We start from the raw sequence: 15,000 nt of genomic DNA on the forward strand, positions 1-15,000 counted from the left end.
GTGTTCTGTGGAATGAAACCACGATCTCGCGAGCGTTAGTGTAACACGCAGACCGCTGGGCCATACACCCACAACGTATAAATACACTCATTCGAGGGCCCATTTACACAATCGAGCAGTACTCGATAGTAAGATAGACCTACAGGTGGTTAGCGGAGGTCATAGTCGGGTGTTCGTAGTTTGTAGCTGGTTGTTGGTCTGACGGGGAGGGCGTGAGTGGATTTATGTAAGTGCTGCTATTGTTATACTGATGATAACAAAGGCGGTGGCGGCAGCGACGCTTGTAGCGTTTTTGATAGGAATCTTGATGTTAATGTTATTGGTAAATACACACACACGCACACACACACAAGCACACACACACACGCACACATACACACATACATACATGTGATCTAGCGGTTACGATTTCTGACTGTCACCCAGGCGGCATGAGTACGACTCCCGGCATGCATGCGAACGTATCTTTCAACGCTGGTGTTCCAGCATGACCGCAGCCGCATGGCCGAAACGAGTAAAAGAAAATATCTATCTATCTATCTATCTATCTATCTATCTATCTATCTATCTATCTATCTATCTATCTATATATATATATATATATATATATATATATATAATGTAATATCATGTAATTATATATATATATATATATATCTTATAGTAAAAATGGATACATAAGGGTGGAAAATCACAGGAACAATACCATATGTCCAATGCAAGATACAATATGTGTGTTCATTGGACATATGGTGTTGTTCCTGTGATTTTCCACCCTTATGTATCCATTTTTACTATAAGATGAATTCTAGCTCATGCTGAGCACTTCAACTCTGGCCCGTCTTTATGTATTGTTATATTAACAATACATAATTATACAAAAATTACAGTTTATATATATATATATATATATATATATATATATATATGCATTTTATATCTATCTATCTATTTATCTATCTATCTATCTACTATGTGATTCAGAATAAGACGAGATGTTTCCAACTGGAACACCGTTATTTATAGAACCTACAAGAAACCAGTAAAAAAGAAAAAAACCCAAAACAAAAGCCAGCAACACCATTTAGTGTTTCGTTACTTTTTGGTGCATCAATCTTCTGCGGTTAATTACGTCAAACAATATAAAATTCCAAAGAAGAAATCCGCCAAAACAAGTAACATATCAGCGGCATGTGTGTTAGTGTTATGCAGTGCCAAACACTAAGCTAAAACCTAATAAATATTGGAGAATCTTAACATCCGAAAGAGAATTTTAAGCAGACCAGTCTGTTTAAAATTCTCTTTATCATAATTACGCAGTTATTAATTAACGAACGGTTTCTTGACAAACTAAAGTTACAAAATCTCCATAGAAGGAAATTCTCTTAAATCATTTTAAAGTTTTGAGGAATTTCAAGTCGAAAATGTTAAACAAACTTGCAAATATCAGAAAATGATGAATCAGCTAATTTTACGTATCGATCATTTTATTGTTGTTGTCTTTCATTCATTTTAGTCATTAGACTATTAGTGGCCATGCTGAAGCACCTATCAAAGATATATATATATATATATATATATATATATGCACACACACCCATACATATATACATATATATATAGAGAGAGATATGTGTGTGCGTGTGAGCGTGTATGTGTGTGTGTATGCGATCGTGTATACACGAAGTTAAGAACTCAATTTAGAGAATCAAGCAGAAATCACAGTAAGCCCTTCTGAAAGGAGTCGTCTACCAGTTCACATGGCAACTGAATTTCGATGTAGTTTAACTTTTCCATGCAACTGAACATCCAGGATAGAGAAGCAGTGAATATTACGATGATATTTGGTACGTTGGAAAGAATGTGTTGCGGCAGTAGTTCCGGCTCTCTGCGGTCTGAGATCAAATCGCACCAGCATCGAATATGTCCGTCAGTTATGAGATTTACTCTCAATTACAGATAGCATCTAATTGTCGTTACTATTGTTCGTAGTCGTCTTGATGTTTACCATTCAGAGTAAAATCCTGAACATGCGGATAACTATGATCTGATGAATTGGTTTTCTCTATGACACATAATTACGTAATATATAACTGTATTATAATATAAAATCGTATGTGTAGTGGTAACTGAGTGGTTTTCTGGTTAGGGTTGCATTCATGATTGTAACATTCTGGTTTCGATTCCTAAACTGGATGATGCGTTGTTTTCTTGGCCAAAACTGGAGAAACATGAAATGAAGTTTCTTGTTGCTTCAGTCCACTCAGTTTTCAGAAATGAGTAATCCTGCGACGGCCTGGTGACACATCCAGGTAGGTGGTTGAAATGTGTATCCTACAGAATTCGGGAAACCGGCCTTATGGGTCGGGAATGACCTTTCATCTTCATTTTTTGTAAATATGTATGTTGATGTAAAATGTAAGTGTTGATTTGGAATGCTAAAGTTAATAATATTACATTAGGAAGATTATGAAACTCATGTTGAAGAAACTTATGTGTTTAAAACACAGAACTTTACCGAGAACTTCTGTGGATCACCTGACAAGGAGGTTTCGACCTGATTTATTCTTGTCAGTGTCAAATACACCGGACCTTCTGAGCTGAACCAAAAGTGCTTTTTGCAATATAGAGATCGGTAAACAAAAAAAAAAAAAACATTCACTAATTTATAAATGAAAATACAACATACGTAGATGATTCTGAAAACAAAGCTTAAAATGAAACACAAAAAACATCTTATTTAAAAAAAAATTAACAAGTCAATCACACACCAGCAATTAATTTCCTCGAATACAATCAACAGAAGACACATAATTAGTTGTCTAGACAATAACCAGAAAAAGAATACGGAAAACAAGAAAAAAGAATTTAATCTTGAAGTATTTTATGAATTTTTTCGAAATATTAACATGCAGAAGTATATTTCATATAACGGATATAGCGAAAAGTATAAGCAATAATATCGGCATTTATAAATTTAAATTGTTTTATAGTCATGACAGAGGTGCAGTGGAATGAACTTGTTAATTATAAGTTTTAATAATTTAATTACTAAATGTTGCATTTTCTCCAGAGAAATAATAATTTGTCGCCGATAAAATGGGTTGACGCAGAATTGTTCTAGACATACATTATTATTATTATTATTATTATTATTATTATTATTATTATTATTATTATTATTATTATTATTATTATTATTATTATTATTATTGTCATTGTTATTGTTGTTGTTATTATTATCATTATTATTATTATTATTATTATTATTATTATTATTATTATTATTATTATTATTATTATTATTATTATTATTATTATTATTATTATTATTATTATTATTATTATTATTATTATTATTATTATTATTATTATTATTATTATTATATACAGTAACGCCACGATATTCGAGTTAATTCGTTCCCGGGAAAAGCTCGTAAAGCGAAAACTCGTAAGCAAGAAATAAAACTCGTAAAAAATATATCTCCTCAATCACATAACACACATGTATGGTTTTGCCACTATTGAAGGAATTTGGGGTTGTGAATATTCATTATAAAATATTGAACGAAGGCGTTTACTGGATGTGAAGCCAGTGTATTTTTATTATCTAAAATAGATGCAAATCAAAACTTTTTTTTATCACGGGTGGATAAAATCGATAGATAAACGAAAAGATAAACTCTTCCTCGGATGTTCATTCTTTTCTTTTATTTTTGTAACTAGTCCGTTCTCCATCTGACTTAGTCATCTGCTCATGTTATTTGTTTCATGTAGTAATGATTTGGTAGATTGATATAAGGTCATAGTTGTGGTTAATTAGTCCCAGGTCAGACTGCATTTTCTCAAACGCTCAGATTTAACATTTAAATATTGTTTAAATATAGTAATATTAGTAAATATTTTGCGATTAGCCTTTTATCCACTGTACATAGGTCACATCTTTCACTTCCACATTTTCAACGATCTCCCAGTAGATATCATAGGTTGAATGCTTTTTCTGTGAGAGTGTTACACGAGAGAATGTTGCACGAGAGAACAATTCGAAATAATTAGGTAGGACCATTTACATTCAATATTTCAAATTCTAGTGGGTTTCGTTTTCATTCTTGATGTCTAACTTTCGAGAAGATAATTAAATTTTTAAAGTGTATTCTATTTAGTCGACTGCACACAACCTCAATGCAAATACGAAACCAATTAATAACGCTCCCAATTGATGGACAAGCGGCTGGTTTACTGTCCCTAGCACGCCAGTTGCTATCATTGTTGTTGGTGTTGTTGTAGAATAGTCCTGAGTTCAACTATGATCATGGAAGCCAATTAGAACCTTATTGTGTTTTAAGCGGTATTTTCCCTCCATTTGTCTTTCATATTCATAAGCTTCTGAAAGAGTGTCGCAAATGTTTTTGGCAGGTCCAGCGACCATTGGAAGCTTATCTTGTTGTCTCGTACTATACTGGGTGGTATTCTGCACAAATTAGCGATCTGTCTAATTAAACAATATAAATTATAGTTTTCACTGCTACTTAAGCCTATAAAACTGTGCTTCTCTCTCACTTTCTCTGCTCGCACACAAGTATATATATATATATATATATATATATATATATATATATATATATATATATATACATACGTACGTATGTGTGTGTGTCTGGCTATGTGTATCTATGTGTGTGTGTGCGCGCGCGCGCACATACGGTGTGTACAATTAATGGCGGCGTCTCTCTAGCATTTCTTCTGCAGTTTCAAAAATGAGTTGATATTTAAAAGGAATAAATTTAGTACTGTTATTAAAAAAAGAGAAATGAGAAACGATTATTTCACACTTGCAATCTGGCTGACATTATCGTCTTGCGATACCGGCGTGAAGCTATTGTTTCTAATCACAATGATAAACAAAACAAATACACTCACACACACACACACACACACACACACACACACACACACACACACACACACACACACACATATATATATATATATATAATATATATATATATATATATATATATATTAAACTGTTAAGAGTATATATTAGACCTTGATCTTACCTATAAGACTATATATATATATATATATATATATATATATATATATATATACACAGACATATATATATACACACACACACGCACACACTTATGCATATGTGTGCGTGTGTGTGTGTGTGTGTTTATGTATGTTCAGACTCAACGATCACATGACTGTAATCCATTTCCTACGCTTTATAAACGTAGACGAAACAGGGCCATTATCTGTTTTCTGCTTCGCTGATGATAATAGCCGGTGTGTTAGAGTTACGTGGGCAAAGTTTCGTATGTGTTGATTAGCAAATTATTGGCGATATCGATTAAATATCATTGGCTCTGGATTACAATTTTACGAGAATCATAATCGAATGGATAGTTAGTACACGACCTCAAGAGAGCTTTTCCTTCGTTTTATGTACCCAAATCAAAAATTTGCGTGGGGAATCGTTCATTCTTTGTTAAATGGAATGCGCACGATGAGTTAAGCTCCATATCAGAAACTAAAGTGTCATGTCGTTATTAAGTCTATTCGGTAAAGCGGCGAGCTGGCAGACGCGTTAGAACACCGGGCAAAATGCTTAGTGGTATTTCGTCTGCCGCTACGTTCTGAGTTCAAATTCCGTCGAGGTTGACTTTGTCTTTCATTCTTTCGGGGTCGATAAATTAAGTACCAGTTGCATCCTGGGGTCGATCTAATCGACTGGCCCAGCCCTCAAAATTTCAGGCCTTGTGCCTAGAGTAAAACAGATTAAGTCCATTCGGTAATTTTTTCTACTCTAGGCACAAGGCCCGAAATTTTGGGGGAAGGGGCCAGTCGATTAGATCGACCCCAGTACGCAACTGGTACTTAATTTATCGATCCCGAAAAGATGAAAGGCAAAGTCGATCTCAGTGGAATTAGAACTCAGAACAGACGAAATAGCGCTAAGCATTTCGCCCAGAAAGTTAACATTAATTACCTTAATGACGTTATAGTAATGACAGAAGACATTGAGATAAGAAACAGTTTTCCTCTGTGCCAGGGGTGATTGTCGCATGATGTTGAGAAGCGTTTGTGCTTGATATCCGGCTCTAAAGTATGAACACTCTCTGATTTCTGTGAGCAGTAGTTGTATACAATTCCTGCATCAGCATTGAAAGGGGTTTACCATTATCGCTGTTGAATTATTTATTTTTCAACCAAACTGAAGCTATGTTTTTCAGCTGTCTCTATCAACATGGTGTGTCTTAAAGAAAAATTATCAATACTAGTTACTAGAATAATTTTTATATATGATACAATCTTATTCAAGAAAAGGAAAACGAAAGATATGGATAAAATGTCTCAAAGAGTAAATGGAAAGTAAATAAAGAATCGGCTTCTTAAACAATTTTCATGTAAAATATTTATTCATTTTATTTACTGCAAAACTCATATCAAATATTTATTTAGAATTAAAATAAAACATGTATTCAAAATACTTAATTTTTATTCATACAAAATATTTATTTAAAATAAAAAGATATTTATTTAAATTATTTCTTTTATATTCGATATATTATTCATATATAATAAAATAGGGAATATACAAAACATTGTTATACTTCTATATAAATTCTATAAAATGTTGTGTTTGGGGAGAGTCATTCTCTTTTAGTGGCTTATAATTTAATACATTCACCGGTAAAATTTCCACTTATTTCTTTTTTATTTTTCTAAAATTCTCGTTGCGTCTGCAACCTTTTCAATAGTTTTGACTCTATGAAATATTTATTTTAAATTATATTAAGATGTTTGTATAAAATATACTTAACTTTTTAATTAATATATAATGTATATAAAATGCTTATTTAAAATTAAGACAAAATAGTTATCTAATGTAGTTTCTTTTAATATAAAATGTAAAAATGAAATCACTTTTCATCGAGATTACTGTTGCAAACCAAATCCAAAAGCTAAATGTTGCTGTGATGTTCTCTTAAAATGAAGTATATCTAATATTTTGGTTTGACTGCCATGGTGCGGGTGTGTGAAGGTGTGTGTGTGTGTGTGTGTGACTGTGTGTGTGTGTGTGACTGTGTGCGAGAGAGAGAGAAAGAGTACATATTCTTTTATCGGTCTCTTTTGCCGAACCGGCTCATTGATTAAATCATTGTTAATTAATTACACAGAGCATAGAATGTATTAAAATAGAATCTTGACATAAATTCAAATTATTTAAAATATTTAAAATATGGTTTTTAAACCGTATGATTGATGTGAATAGCGATTTTTTGTAAGAACAAGTCAGGGCAATCTCCTTTATTTCTCAGTTTGCTGAAAAAATAACGAGGAATACTTACACCTGTTTAAAAGTTCACAACGATTTCATAACTTGGTAAAATTTTACCCACGTGTATTTTAATTCGTATATTATTTTTCTTTTTCTGTAGATGGCATTCACATCGTTCCGGTTTTGGTCGACGACAGTAGCGGTCTTTGTGCTGTGTTGGATATTATCAAGCGCTTATCGTATAGATCCGTGCAGCAAATACACACCGTATCGTATTGTTGCACTTTGCATATGGCGTGATCGATCTAAGCGAGCCCTGACGCAGGCGATTGAGCAGCCTCAGAGCATCTTTCCAAAGAAAGCTAGTAAGTGGTAGTTTCGTACATAGAAAGTATTCGTTTCGTAGTTTTTTGCAAATGTTTGATATATTTTACGAGAAAGAAAGATTGAATGATAAGCTTTATGTAGTGTAGGTTGTGTTTGTGTTGAGATTATAAACTGGAAGATCGTGTAGATACAAGCTGAAGAGTGAAGGAGACGTAAACGAAAGCTAAGGTATTGGTTGAATGTACTTGGTTGGGAAACTTGCCAGAGCACAGTACGTTGGAGTGTTCTGAGAAAACTTTTGATTCAACAAATAAAGAAAGAATATGACTTATAAGAACGGGAAACATGAGGGCTGCAGGGTCAGTTTCATACCAAATTGTACGAAGTTTACAGTTCTTAGAAGATTGTGTTTAAAAGCTTGAGCGAATAAAAAGTTTTTGCTAGTGTCTCTCTCTCTCTCTCTCTCTCTCTCTCTCTCTCTCTCTCTCTCTCTCTCTCTCTCTCTCTCTCTCACGCTTAGGCGGCGAGCTGGCAGAAACGTTAGCACGCCGGGCGAAACGCTTAGCGGTATTTCGTCTGCCGTTACGTTCTGAGTTCAAATTCTGCCGAGGTCGACTTTACTTTTCATCCTTTCGGGGTCGATAAATTAAGTACCAGTTACGCACTGGAGTCGATGTAATCGACTTAATCCCTTTGTCTGTCCTTGTTTGTCCCCTCTGTGTGTAGCCCCTTGTGGGCAATAAAGAAATAAGAAATGACAATGAGAGCAAATTAAAGAAATACGGTGTCAGAAATAGAATATTAATTAATACACCTCCTCACTTACATACATACGCTTGTGCGCACTCCTGGCTGTATGTACTCTCCGGAAATGTATATATATATATATATATATATATATATATATATACGAATATACATTATATGTATACATATATACATGCATATATTCATACATATGTGTATATATATATATATATATATATATATATATATATATATATATATATATATATATATATATATATATATATGTATATATGTGTGTGTGTGTGTGTGCGTGTGTGTGTGTGTATATACATGTGTGCGTGCATATATACATATATGTGTCCGTCTGTACATATATATATACATTTATATATGTGTGTGTGTGTATAGACACATATGTATGTATATGATTTTATCAATATGTTCAGAAAGACGTCTGCCATTTATGATAAAGAATTCAAAGTATTTAGTTGTAATGCTTCTCGTTTATGAAAATCAATATATTTTGGACGAAGACACCTGGTACACACTCGAAAGTGGAATTTGCTACTGCTTAAAAGTACACATAGGCCTCGAATGATGTCACAGAATAGATGTATACACACATACACACACTTATATATATATATATACATATATATATATATAGATACGTATATGTATATATACATATGTACATACATACATACATACATACATACATACATATATATATATATATATATATATATATATATATATATATATATATATATATATGCATTGTACTAAAAAAAGAGATTTTTAAGCAAGATTGCAAATCATAGTCGGATGAACATAAAGTGTGATTGTTGTTGCAAAAATTACCTCCGTTAGAGCATGAACATTACAGTAATTTCTTATTGCTCACCCAAAAAAAAAAAAAGCAATGAAATTTGAGTTAAAGAAACAATAGAATTACCGTCTAACATATTCGGTGATAAAACCCCTCTATTTAACACTCGAATGGAGTGTTGTATTATAACGAAAGAAGAGAAAGAGGACTTTATCACATACGCAGGAACAGTCAACAGGATTTGTGAAAGTTTTAAACTTAAAGAACTTACAACTATTCAAGTGTCTTATTTTCGTACAAGGCCTTACAGCGAAGATACAGAAATTTGGGCAAGAATTCTTTCTAAATTGGAACAAGCGAAACAAGATCTAACCTTACAGTCCGTGGCAAAAGAATACCAAAGGATGGTAAACTTGAAACAAGATGTAGAAAAAATTTTTAAAAAAGCATTCTTCAAACATACAGATATGCTGACCGGAAAGTACAACCAAAAAAGAGCTCCATGTCCTAATCAATGTTATGGATGTTGGGGCAAAGAATTGATCAGAAGAGTTCACACTGCAGAACAAAATTTCTGTATACCTACTGGGGGAGTTGCTCCAATCCTATAAAATATTACCAAAGAGGAAATAGATTGACAAGTTTATTTTTTGAACCTGTGGAAGGAATGCTAGATGCCGAAATATCGTTCACTTGATAACAATGGCACTCTTCTTTTTTTACTACTACTACTACTACTACTACTACTACTACTACTACTACTACTACTACTACTACTACTACTACTACTACTACTACTACTACTACTACTACTACTACTGCTACTACTACTACTATTATTATTATTGTTATTATTTCACTTAGTGTATAGTATATAGTCATCAATGTCATGGGCTCTTGTGCCGAATGCAGAAATCATCATGATGATGATGATCATCATCATCATCATGATCATCATCATCATCATCACCTCCACCGCCACCGCCATCGTTATATTATTGCTATTAATCCCAGCCCGCCACCAGCTTTCAACTTTGATCCGGTGTTAACGTTTCTCAGCTAATGTCTTGATTAATTAACATATTCTATCTCACCGTTCTACTCAGAGTGCTGACACTTAATTAACTACCTACACAAAAACACCCCCCCCACCACACAACACATATAATACGCATACAAAACATGTTCGATCACACCTTAATCATTGACGGGGATGGTGATTGATTTACGGTAGGTGATAATTCTCAGTCGACATCTTGAAGACTTTTACTTTTCAAAGGTCAAATTCTCCCTTGACAATTGTTTCTTAATTAAAAATATAAGAAGTAATTCATTAACAATTAATTATATAAAAAATAAAGAATGATATATATATATATATATATATATATATATATATATATATATATATATATATATATATATATATATATGTATGTATATAATATATATATATATATATATATATATATATATATATATATATATATATATATATATATATATGTATATATATATATATATATATATATATATATATATATATATATATATATACTCACATACATGCATAAATGTATGTGTATATATACATATGTATATATGTATATATATATATATATATATATATATATATATATATATATATATATATATATATATATATATGTGTGTGTGTGTGTGTGTATGTATGTATATATACACATCCAGATCTCGGAATACCTTATTTTTTTCTGATATATATACACACATACATATATAAATATATTTATACACAAACACACATACATACATATATATATACACACACACACACACACACACACACACACACACACACACACACATGTCTATATATATATATATATAAGAAAATTCGTTGTAGCTCACTCATTAGAAATGTACACATTGGTAGTGTTTAATTTTCTTCGGTGATCGGAGGCTGACAGGTGTCGACGACGACAGCGGCACAAGCAACAATATTGATGGTAGCATCAACTACTACTACTGCTACTACTACTACTTATTTCTTTATTGCCCACAAAGGGCTAAACATAAAGGGGACAAACAAGGACAGACAAGGGGATTAAGTCGATTACATCGACCCCAGTACGTAACTGGTACTTAATTTATCGACCTCGAAAGGATGAAAGGCAAAGTCGACCTCGGCGGAATTTGAACTCAGAACGTAGCGGCAGACGAAATACCGCTAAGTATTTCGCCCGGCATGCTAACGTTTCTACTACTACTACTGCTGCTGCTTCTAGTACTGCTACTACTACTACTACTACTACTACTACTACTACTACTACTACTACTACCACTGCTGCTGCTGCTGCTGCTGCTGCTGCTACCATAACAACGACGAAAACATCAGCGACAGTGTTGGGTATAGTGAAATGGGCATAACCTTCCTATGTGTGGGACTTTCAATCAGGAACACAAGTTTTCAGCCATCATGTATGCATGCATGCATGCATGTATGTATGTATGTATGTATGTATGCATGTATGTATGCTTGTATGTATGTATGTATGTCCGTATGTGTGTGTATGTGTGAATGTGTGTATGGTCTATATCTCTGTACACGTATTTATGTACGTATGCCACATATATGTGTGTATATTTATCTATATAAATAACAAATTGTGTTTGTATATATACACATGTATGGTTTATATGTATATATATATATATATATATATATATATATATATATATATATATATATATATATATATATATGCATGTGTACATATGCGTACCACACAAATGAATGTACTCTGAGTGAATCTATAATTATGTGTGTGCATCTGTGACTGTGTGTATGCGTGCGTGCCTGTGGAGAGAGAGAAAGAGAGAGAGAGGGAGAGAGAGAGAGAGAGAGAGAGAGAGAGAGAGAGAGAGAGAGAGCGAGAGCGAGAGAGAAGGCAGTTGTAGCAGCCTTAAATATTTTGTGTGAATCATATGGCCTAGTGTGTCCCGTATATTGCTTTATAATCTATCATAATAACAACAGCAGTTTTAGCAGTGGTAATAATAGAAGCAACGCGGGTAGAGGTAGCGGCGGCAGCAGCAGTAAAAATTTAGCTATTTATAAAAACGGAAACGCTTGTCAATCCCAAAACTCTGACGTCATTTTATCCAACTTATCTCCTGCATTGCTCCGGTTTTGTGAAAATCAATGGAAAACGGCATTTAAAATTCTTACTTTAAATATTTTAAGAAAATCAATGAAACGAAGCACAAAAATAAATATCTAATCTCTGTTGATTCCGGCTTTTTTTAGTCTATATTTCCTATATTTTCTTAATCGTTATCCCAGTGAAATAAAGGCGGTGAGAACCACAGGACTGAAGTGATATTGTGTCTGCTTACGTAAGCAGTTATTTTGTTGAGGTGAGTTCTGTATCGAAGTTATATAATCTGGGTGTTTGGCGGCCATACATTATATATACTAAAGAATCAAACTTAGTTGATATTATGAGGAGAAACATCTCTTGGAGAGTTAAACTACTTGTTGTTTCCATGAAAACTGTAAGACGCTATAAAGACAGAAGCTATTCCAAATCTATCTATCCCCTCTGCTCATCCATGTGTATATGTATATGTTCTTTCGACTCCGTCGGTCACAAATGGCCATGGGTGCACCTAAGAGGTTCCCCTCATGGGTACAAGTATGGGTGGAAATCCCCTCACCGGCGAACGCTCAACCTAGGGTTGTTTTTATGGAAGAGCAGCAGTCGCCCATGCATATCTATCTATCTATCTATCTATCTATCTATCTATCTATCTATCTATCTATCTATCAGTATGTGTGTTGTCTTTCTCTCTATATATGCAAGCATACGTATATATGTGTGTGTGTGCTTTAGGTAAACCTATCTCAGTTTCATAACGTGGAGACTAACAGCAGGTTTCCATCGATTCTACCGAACAGACGAAATCCAGTCAAGAGATGGAAATAGCAAGGCTGGTGTCCAGCCATTGACAAAACTTCCTTTCCTAAAAATATCCTACAATTGTCTTACTACTACTACTACTACTACTACTACTACTACTACTACTACTACTACTACTACTACTACTACTACTACTGCTGCTGCCGCTGCTGCTGCTGCTGGCGCTGCCTCTGTCAGTGTTGCCGCTTCCATTATCAATATTCACGTAATAAGGCTTTCAATATCTTACATCATTAATAAGGCGACGATGTGGCAGAAACGTTAGCACGCCGGTCGAAATGCTTAGCGGTATTCTGTCTGTCTTTACGTTCTGAGTTCTGAGTTCAAATTCCGCCGAGGTCGACTTTGCCTTTCATCCGTTCGGGGTGGATAAATTAAGTACCAGTTGCGTACTGAGGTCGATCTAATCGACTGGACCCCTCCCCCAAAATTTCGGGCCTTGTGCCTAGGGTAGAAAAGAATATTTTCTATCATTAATGAAGTACAAATACTGGTGTATATTTATGCATCTATATATGTATGTACTTACGTATATATATATATATATATGTGTGTGTGTGTGTGTGTGTGTGTGTGTGTGTGTGTATGCATGTATGTATATATATGTACACGAGGGTGTGCTGGAAAGTTCCAGTCTCTGGGTAAAAGAAAATACAGAAGGATCAGTTAATTATGGTTTTATGCAACATATTCCCCTCTCGAACTCACACACATATTGCAGCGGCCCTTCAGTTCTTCTAAGCCTTGTAAAAGAACGTTCTGGGTTCAAATTTCGCCGGGGTCAACATTGCTGGTCACTCTTTGTGGGTCGATAAAAGAGATGACCAGTTGGGCGCTGGTGTCGTGTTAGACTTTCCCTTGGAATTGATGGCCTGCGAAAACTAGAAACCAATACATACATACATACATATATACGTACACACACACACACACACACACACACACACACTCGCATATATATATATATATATATATATATATATATATATATATATATGTGTGTCTGTGTGTGTGTGTGTGTAAGTTTACATTAATATTATATTTTATAATTCCTAAAAATTACTTAAGTTCGCTTTTCTTTGAGAAAACAATTACTTACAAGCAGCTGAATAAAGAAAGTTAATGTGATTCATGTGATATATATATATATAAATAAAATAATTAAATAAATATATACATACATACGCAAACACACACACACACACATTGTGCAATAGAATAGACTGCCGTCACTCGCGAGCGAGAGTGATTTAGTAGCATATACCGTATATTATAACATACGTAACACAAAATGAGAGCATAGAAGAGACCATTTCTTGATAAAAGAACTGTCTTTCGTAAAATTCACCTTTCTATGATTCGTTCACATACATACAAAAAAAAAAAAACAAAGAAAAAAAGAAGCGCGCGTAAAACCTATATTAATAACAATATATAATGTCTTTATAATTGATATCGCAACACACAGAGAGGTTAATATAACGCTAGATACAACATCCAGAACTTTCGAGTGATAATTTAATTAACCCTGGCTTCGACAGCCATAATGGATATGTTAAATCTAGTGATTGAAAATCTCGCAAAATAGATAGTTAAAAACACCCCCTGAAAACAGCAACAGCAACAACAACAACATGAGTATATGAAAAACGTTAGGTTTACTTAAATGTGATGTCTTTGTTGTCAGCAGGTCAAATTGATAACATTGACCTCACCGATCGAGAAATTTATTGATATCGTTCCATGAATGTGATCTCGTATATTTCCTGGACTATTCGCAGCAACTCGATAAGAAATGGAAAAAGTAAATAGCTTAATAGGAACAGGATCAAAGTTGA

General features: G+C 33.6%; 1 protein-coding gene across 1 annotated transcript in view; it reads left to right on the plus strand.

Annotated features, from left to right (window-relative positions):
- LOC106869569 (uncharacterized) overlaps window positions 1-15,000 on the plus strand; it is a 117,571-nt gene that overhangs the window by 94,462 nt on the left and 8,109 nt on the right. The window contains exon 2 of the mRNA XM_014915367.3: window positions 7,452-7,656. Coding sequence (XP_014770853.1) covers window positions 7,452-7,656 — 205 coding nt within the window. The remainder of the gene's footprint in view (window positions 1-7,451; window positions 7,657-15,000) is intronic.

The sequence above is a fragment of the Octopus bimaculoides genome, chromosome 19 (assembly GCF_046866305.1).
Source record: "Octopus bimaculoides isolate indiv1 chromosome 19, ASM4686630v1, whole genome shotgun sequence".
Taxonomy (NCBI): Eukaryota; Metazoa; Mollusca; class Cephalopoda; order Octopoda; family Octopodidae; genus Octopus; species Octopus bimaculoides.